Below are 9,277 nucleotides of genomic sequence, written 5' to 3'. Positions count from 1 at the left end.
CAGTCAGCCAGCCAGCCTGTTAGGTAAGAAAAAGAACCTAAGCACCTCCCAATTCCCCTGGAAGACTGACTTAAAAAAAAAAATTCTCCCACTTAATTATGCCCTTAAAAAAAATCATTTCCCCTTTTACCACCCCCACAATTTGCCTTTGTAATAAAAATGTGTAATTATCTCCCCCACACACCTTTCTGGGCCTTGTGTAGTTGGGCAGGAAGATGGAAGGAGGTGAGGTTGGCAAGTTTGTTCCAGATGTATAAAGGAAATGCTGCTTCTCTGGATTAACAACCACAAGCACACCAATCTAGCAGGAACTGCCAACATCGAGATGGCATTTCAGGTGTGAAAGGAAACAAGAGCAAAAGCAAAGTAGAAATAAGAAGGGACTGGATTTTGGAGTATGATTAAATAGAGGGGCCTTAGGGGAAAGGAGGTGAAGGGAATTTTAGACAGAACCCTGGTTCTGGTAATAGTTATCATCCAAGAGATCATAACTATCACCTAATGTAACCCCATTAATTTTTTTTTTAAACCCTGACTTTCCATATTAGAATCAGCACTGTGTATTGGCTCCAAGGCTAGGCAATGGGAATGAAGTGACTCACCCAAGATCACACAGCTAGGACATGTCTGAGAGCAGGACCTCCCATCTTCAGCTGGTTCTCTATCCACAGGGCCACCTAGCTGCCTCCAAGCCACTGATTTTTACAGGTGAAGAAACTAAAGTCCAGAGAAGGGAAGTCATTTGCTCCAGGTTGCTGAGCCAACATTTGAACGAAGGTCTTGACTCCAAATCTGGTGCTCCTTTGATTCTAATGAGTTACCTTAAACCTGGCCAGACTCAGAAATTTAGACTTGGTGTCATTAAGAAAAAGGGAAACTGGGAGATGTCCAGATAAAAATTGTTTCTGGTAGAGCACTCCTAGCAGTGACACTGAGGAACATGTTAGGAGGGTTAAGGGTCCCCAAGGGAGGATCAGTCAAGCTGACCTGCTCTCCTTTTCATTGCCTTCCATACCAAAGCTGCATATGGGGATACCTGAAGGGTCTTGGTGTTCCTGAAGAATAAGTTGGTAGAATCAGGCTCAGGGCTACAGGATTTGGCAACAAAACCCAGGTCTGGCCTTATGAACACTGACTTTGGAGTCAGGAAGACCAATTCAATTCTAATCTCAGATACTTATTAGCTTCATGATCCTGGGTTAGCACTTAGCCTTAGTTTTCTCAACTGTAAAATGGGTATAACAAAATTACTGACCTCAAGAGTTGTTGTGAGAATAAAATCACATACATGTAAACTGCTTAGTACAGTGCCTAGTATGTAATATTCGATAAGCATTCATTTCCTTTTTTTTTCTCTTTTAAATCAATAGAATTTATTTCCAGTTTATCTCAGCCCCTTCTTCCCCTCCCACACCACAGAAGGCATCATCCAGCAGATATGTTTATACAGATTATGTCCTTTGTGTTTCCATTTCTCAGTTCATTCTCTGGAGGTCAACATTCATAAGTCATTCTTCTAATATCTGTAGCTGTATATAATGTTCTCTTGGCTCCATGTGTTTCACTCTTCAATATCCCATGTAATTCTTTCCAAGTTTTTTTTTTTTTTTTTTTATATCTACTAATCATTCCTTTTGGTGCAGTAGTATTCCATTACACCCATATACCACAACATGTTTAGCCATTCCCCAGCTGATGGACACTCCCTAAATTTCCAAACTTCTGCCACTACAAAGGGCACTGCTAAAAATACTTTTGTAAAGACTGCCTACCCTTTGATCCAGCCATACCACTGCTGGATTTATAATCCAAAAAGATCATAAGGAAAAAGACTTGTACAAAAATATTTATAGCTGAGTTCTTTGTGGTGGCAAAAAATTGGAAAATAAGGGTATGCCCTTCGATTGGGGAATGGCTGAACAAATTGTGGTATCTGCTGGTGATGGAATACTATTGTGCTCAAAGGAATTATGAACTAGAGGAATTCCATGTGAACTGGAAAGACCTCCAGGAATTGATGTGGATTGAAAAAAGCAGAACTGTGGCACAATCAAATGTAATGGACTTCTCTACTAGCAGCAATGCAATGAGCCAGGACAATTCTGAGGGACCTATGAGAAAGGATGGTATCCACATCCAGAGAAAGAACTGTGGGAGTAGAAACACAGAAGAAAAACAGCTGCTTGATCACATGGGGGCAATGGGGATATGACTGGGGATGTAGACTCTAAATGATCTCTCTAGTGCAACATATAAAACCCAGTGGAATTGCACATTGGCTATAGAAGGGGAGTGAGAGGAGGGGAGGGAAAGAACGTGAATTGTGTAATCATGTAATCAATAAAATAAAATAAAATAAATATACTTTTGTGCAAATAGGGCCTTTTCTCCCTATCTCTGATTTTTCTGGAATACAGACTAAGTGATATTGTTGGGTCAGAAGCCATGTAATTTTTTATGGCCCTGTGGTTCCAGATTGCTCTCCAGAATGGTTGTATTACCAATAGTATATTAGTATCCCAATTTTCCACCCACCCCCAACACTGATTATTTTCCTTTTTTGGTCATGTTATCCAATCTGATAAGTGATGTGGCATCTGAAAATTGTTTCAAATTGCACTTCTCTAGTCAAGTGATTTGGGGCATTTTTTCAATATGATTTTAGATAGTTTTAATTTCTTCATCTGAAAATTGCCCATTCACATCCTTTGACCATTTGTTAATTGGGAAATGCTTTGAATTTTTACAAATGTGCCTCCGTTCTCTATATTTGAGAAATGGGGCTTGTCAGAAACACTTGTTATAAAATTTTTTTCCCATTATTTTTTCTTCTATGTGCAAAACATTTTAATTTGATGTAATCAAGAATTATTTATTTCATTTTTGATGTCTTCTATGTGTTGTTTGGTAATAAATGAGAAGACAGAATCTTGGTCTTGCTTTCTTTTGTAATATTAATCACCCTCTCTTTAGGTCAGTGATGGTGAACCTTTTGGAGGAGTGCTAACATCATCCCCGCCCCCCTCTCCAGGGGAGGGAGGAAGCACTTTCATTGGGCTGCTGTGCAAAGGGGCAGGGGAAGTTTGGAATGTCCTCAGTGAGTGTAGAGAGGGAAGGGGAGTAGCTTAAGCACTCTGCTCCCTTCCAGCTCTGCCCGAGTATCTCTGCATAAGGAACTGGGGTGCTCTGCATGCCATCTTTGGCATCCGTGCCATAGGTTTGCCATCACTACTTTAGGTCATCAGTCGAATCTGCCTTTTGGAAGGGTGTTTTGATAAGACACATAGCAGATGTCTTTAAATACAGGAATGCTCACTGTCGAAGCTGCTGGGAAGGGTTTTTGTCCAGATTGCTCTCCTTCCTCCCAAACCAACACTGTAAGTTCTGTTAAAGACAGTCTAGAAAACCTTACATTTTGGCATGGGAATCTACTTAAATGAACCATCTCTGACCTCTGTGTGATGAAACTTCCTCCAATGAGTGGAAACCAATATATCTTTGTCCTTTTAACTTTTTAATAAAAATCAAAACAAACAAACAAAAACTTCCCTTCCTCTTAGAATCAATTCCATGTAAGGTCCAGGCAATGGAGATTAAGTGACTTGTGCAGAGTCATACAGCTAGTAAGTGTCTGAGGTCGGATTTGAACCCAAGATCTCCTGACTCCAGGCTTGGCTCTCTATCCACCTGAACTACCTCTTCCCTCTTCTCACAAGTCATACATGCTCTGGTCTAGGGGAGAGGATCAAGTGGTTGCATGAGGACAGGAGAAAGAAAATGAAAAGTGACAATAACAATCTCTGGGGACACAAAAACATTTCCCCTCAGAGATTACCGGAAACTAGACTATATTATACAGAAAAAGACAAAATATGCAAATTCTACATATACTGTGTTATGCAAATAAAACATTTTTTTTAACATACCTGTATTTGCAACCCATAAGACTTGAAGAAACACCATTCCAATACATAGGAGAACTTGGTCAAGACTAAATAATGCAAAGTAAAAGTTGGGAATCAGGGGGAGGTGATGAGATGATAGCAGACATTTCAAACAAACACACACACACACACACACACACACACACACACACACACACACACACACACACACACCAGCGCAAATGGTTTGAAAGCAGTTTAGTCAAAATGGCTTAGCCTTTAATAATTAATTACCACCAAACACTGGAAGCTCAAAATGAAGCTTTAATATTAAGTAACATACTCAAAAGGATTTTAAACACTATGCAATATAAATAAAACCTTTTAAAGAGAAAAAAAAAGTTGGGTTTTTTTTTTGTTTGTTTTTTAACTGGATGCCCTTCTGGACAGTGCTGGATTAGTGGGTAATCCAGGGCTGTAGAGACAGAACATAAGAAGGAAGAAAATTGAGGCTTAAAAATGTAACCCATATTGGCAGCTCCATCTGAACTTTGCAACCTCAATCCTGTCCCCAGATCCAGAGATAAAAAAACCAAGAACCCAAGAGGACTTTTCAAACATTCTTGACACTTTAGCACAGTTATGAGTGAATCCTTGACATTAAGCCTTCTTGTATTTTACAAAATGAAATCACCTCTGCCTCCTGGCTTCGCATGGCTTTACTTCAAGTCCCAACTTCTAAAAGAAACCTTTCTCAATAACTCTTAATTCTAATGCCTTCCATCTATAAATTATGTCCTATTAATCTTATTTATAGTCTGCACAAATTTGTTTGCTTGCTATTGCCCTCATTACATCAGGAGCTCCTCAAGGGTCAGGCCTGTCTAATGAGACTTCTCTATAACTTTCATTAACTATTCTTTCCATCAACTATATTTGTATTGACACAGGTTTCAATTCAAATTGAACATCCATCAAAAGCACCTAAGTTAACAAGCACTGTGCTAACCCTTGACCTCAGGGCTCTTATCAACAGAGAATATGGATTCAGTTACCATTTTCTATTGTACACAACTAGAGTGACTTCTGCAAATCAAACTTAAATATCTTTCCTGTGATTAAAATAGTATCATAATACACAAAAACTTTTCTAATACACCCTAACCTCTCCCTTAGTGTTTTCCGACAGGTTCATTGGATACTGCTGAATGGATTTTTCATGCACATATACTCGTTAATATGACCTCAGTAAGAGGAAGTTATATTTTCTATTAAACACACAGACAAAAATCAGCTTAGAAAAGTCAGTTATTCAAATGCAAAAACATTTATTCATTTTCTGCTTGCAATACAGACAATGAGTAGACAGAAAATTAGATAGTGTATAGTTCCTAGAACACTTAATTTTACCAAACAACACTAATTGGTGAAAACTTCATTTGAAAAGCCTAAAGAAGCCAAAGATTTTATGACAATGCTTCTTTGGGAGGCTTTCTTTTGGAAATAATCCTCAAAGTCAGGAGCTAAGTGTTCTAGTACCACTATTATATTCACTCTACACTTCTGGAAAATTTTGATTCTTTACAAATCCATATCAGGAATACTCTCAGGCAAAACTTGTGGTCTCAAGAAAGTGAGAAGTGGGCAGTGCAGTGCCTGATTCAGAAGTCCAGGAAATTGGACTCAGCTTCTGAGCCTGTGTAACCTTGGACAATCAGCTATATCCTCCCTGGGATTCAGTTTCCTCCTCTGACAAATGAGGGAGTTGGACCAGATGGCCTCTGAGATCTCTCCTACTTGATAAGATTTATTATCTCAAGATATTTGCAGACTCCCCCCACGAGAAGGCATGCTTCTTGAGGACAGAGGGTTACTCTGTACTTTTGTTTAAATCTCCAGAACTCGGCACACTGCCAGATATGGTTAAGTGCTTAACAAATGTTTGATGCCTGACATATCATTTTGCTGGCAAAGTGAAAGACCACTTGTACTAAAACAGGACTCCAAACTTTCAGCAATGAAAAGAGTACTACATGTACACTAATCGAATCTTATGATCTAGACATTGAAGTTGAACCGCCTATTTTAGAATCATGGCCTTTAGTTATTTAACCCTGTTTTTTTATGGTACATGCAATAATCCCTTCTACTACAGAAGTTAAAGTTTAAAATAATTTATTTTTATGAGAATCATTAAATAAAAGTTTACCAAAGTGGTTAAAAAGCCATAGGTCTAGCAATTTATGTGCTTTAAACTGCAGTACAAAAGGGCTAAAAAAATCAAATACCTAAACAATCCACCCTTCCCTCCCTAAGCAATCCCATCAAATCCCTTCAGTGCACATGATAAGAAAAAATATTTACATACTCTAATTATACAAAATCAAAGACATACTTTTTACTGAGGAATATGTACACTTTGCACAATGGTGAATAAGGAAAATATGAACACTTGTAAAATTACACATAACTTATCAAAAGAGCATTATACTTAATGCAAGTCTTTGTATTTTGATATATGTCCAACATTGGTGGAACCTTTGCACAAATCCAAATAAAATCTTTTATTTTTTTACACTAAAGATGGACATTATATAACAAAATCTTGAAGATTTAATAACAGAGGGTGTGGGTGTGATGATTCTTGGGTGAAAATGCAGAATCCCACTCTACAAAGAAGGCTGAACTTGATCTGTGGTATGATAATGTTAACTGCACCAATACTCAAAATAGGCTCAAGTTACTTAAACCACCTAATTTTTCAATGGTAATACTCACAGAAAATGTTTTCTTCTATGCCTTCATTTGTAGGAACGAAGTATTTTTAAAAATCTTAATAAAGAAAGAAAGATGGTCTCTCAAGATTTTGTTTGGATTGTCTCATTAGAGCCATACACTTTAGAGCTGGATAACCCAATCTAGTTGGCATTCAGTTTTACGAAGTAATTGTAAATAGAAACTGAGGCACTTAAAAAACCTCTTGTAATTAAACTACTAAGAGTTGCCAAAAATTTTGTTACTATCAGAGGCCCTTTGGTTCACCAGGACATTAACAGAAACGTATCTTTTAAACCAAAGACTAGCATCCCGATGTTATAAACATTTAAGAGCAGCCTGTGATTTTCAAGTGCAGTGAATTGTTCTCACGCTCACACACCTTGTAAGTAGTTACAATCCAGAGGTGTAGAAAGGGATAGCAACAGACATGATCTTGGCAAATATATCCAAATTCTTAGCATCTCAATTCAAGACTTTGGGTAACTTGTGAGGACAGGATAAATCAGTGATCTGATGAGTATTTTTTTTTAAGTACATTCATAAATAATACACTGTATTATCAGACATGTGTGTTCTGTTTCTAAAATAGAAACTAAGTTATGGTTTTAGCATCACCTGTAAATCCCATTCAAGGTTGATGCTTTACACATGGTCCTGTACAGTCTGCATTCAAATGGCATATTTCTTGTCTGTTCCTTCACAGAAATGTTTCTAAGTAAGTCTGTCTACATTTTCCATATATTTTCAGGAAAGTCTCTTGTCCTGTTCAATTTCTCCTGAGTCAACATTTTAGCTCTTCCAATTAAGAATCTGGTACCCAGAAGTCATGCAGCTTTCCCTAAAAAGAAATAAGGGGAAGGGAAGAAGAAAAGCTTAGTCAGATTATGTACTGTTCTTTTTTAAAATAATAGTATTTTTTCTAATTACATGTAAAAACTATTTTTAACATTAATTTTCTTTAAATTTTGAATTCCAAATTCTCTCCCTTCTTTCTCTTCCCTCTCCTTTCCTTGAGAGGGTAAGCAATCTGATACAGATTTTACATGTATTTGATACTTTTCATTAAGACAACTGATCAGATTAATTGTAAGCAAATTAAGTGCTTTGAAGAGAAAGGTGCATACTATAAGAGTGTGGTATCACACTGTCTCCCTAAAACTTTATAGAGTAATCAGTGTCCATATTCAAATGGTGGCAGTCTTAATAGTATGTTTAACAAGTATGTGCTATGAGTATTATTTTTTTACTGTAGTACCATATATATAAAGAAGGGTCATTACGGACATTAAAAAAATTGGCAAGTGGATTAACATGAATCTTTGGAAATAAATTACCATCTGTAAGAATACTATTTTGGTATAAGTACTGTTGGCCTTAAAAACAAAAAGATCAGAAATCAGAAAGTAAAAAACAGTTAAATAATTCACTGATTTTCCTACGAGAATAATAGTTAAATACACAAAGGCTTTTCTCTATAAGGAAATGCATGACTTATTAGGTCACCTATTTAATAACAGCAGCAAAATTAAAAGCAGCAAAATGTCAGATGATATGAGCTCACTTTTCCTTAGTCATTATCTATGAAGACTCCTATCAGTGTTTCTGTAATTTCAATATAATATGCATGCACCCAGATTAATCTCACACCAAACAAGTAGGCATTAAGTAATTATGGCAAGGCTCCTTTGAGCAGAGCATTTTACAAAGTACTAAAGGATTATATTTATAAAAATTTCTCCATTCAGCGAAATGTGATTTAAATGCACCTGGTTTTTAATGTACACTAATTGTATTTTCAGCAACACAGTTCCTAAGAAATGTTTCCTTACATACTATTCCTAAAAACAAACAAAAATCCCTGGTGCTATGAATCATCATTTAAATAATGTGATATAATATAATAAAGCATAATATATTCATATATTATATGCAGATGTTAAAGGCATCCTAAGTATTCAGCATTAAGAGAAACAACTACATAATAAAATGTTACCTGAGTAGGCAGAGAATTTTGGATCATTTCTTGCCATTTTCCATGTATTATAGCAACTAAATCTATTACCTTTAAAACAAAAACAAACAAAAAAACTCATTGAAAGGATAGTCTTGGTTGTGAGAAGTAACAGGTCTCCCAGGATGCCCCTAGTTTCAGCAGAGGGAATAGGCAATGTATTTTCCAGCTTGACTTTTTCTATTACTAAAAAGCAATCCATAGCTTTTTTTCTCTCCAAATTAAGAACATACATATTTAATCTTTGTGCAGACACTGTGCCAGAGTGAAATCAATGCATAATTTCAAATCCTCACACTAATTAACATCACTGTTTGTTAATTAGCACCTGAAATGTAATAACTATTAGGAAAAGTTTCAAATGTCTAAATGAGGTCAATGTTAGACAACTTTGTGTAGTTGTTTTTCAGTTCAGAAATGAACTTTTTCAACATCTGGAATTTAGTAGATTCAATTTCATTTAAAATAAGCTACTATTTTCTCTTCTGGTTGATAAACTTAAGGAAAACATGAAACTTGCTATTTCAGCAAGACCATCCTCTGAAGCAATTCCCCAGAACATTTCTGTCACTCTCTACTCTGAGTAAATAAAAGAGGGGCTTCT

General features: G+C 36.5%; 1 protein-coding gene across 1 annotated transcript in view; it reads right to left on the bottom strand.

Annotated features, from left to right (window-relative positions):
- Positions 1-697: 697 nt before the first annotated feature.
- Positions 698-9,277, bottom strand: part of SLF2 (SMC5-SMC6 complex localization factor 2) — a 68,664-nt gene continuing 60,084 nt past the window's right edge. The window contains exons 19-22 of the mRNA XM_044665494.1: positions 8,656-8,724; positions 7,278-7,500; positions 3,927-3,991; positions 698-717 (exon numbers count right to left, since the gene is read on the bottom strand). Coding sequence (XP_044521429.1) covers positions 7,465-7,500; positions 8,656-8,724 — 105 coding nt within the window. The 3' untranslated portion in view covers positions 698-717; positions 3,927-3,991; positions 7,278-7,464. The remainder of the gene's footprint in view (positions 718-3,926; positions 3,992-7,277; positions 7,501-8,655; positions 8,725-9,277) is intronic.

Source organism: Gracilinanus agilis, chromosome 2 (assembly GCF_016433145.1).
Source record: "Gracilinanus agilis isolate LMUSP501 chromosome 2, AgileGrace, whole genome shotgun sequence".
Lineage (NCBI taxonomy): Eukaryota > Metazoa > Chordata > Mammalia > Didelphimorphia > Didelphidae > Gracilinanus > Gracilinanus agilis.
This window is presented reverse-complemented; position numbering and strand designations above follow the sequence as displayed.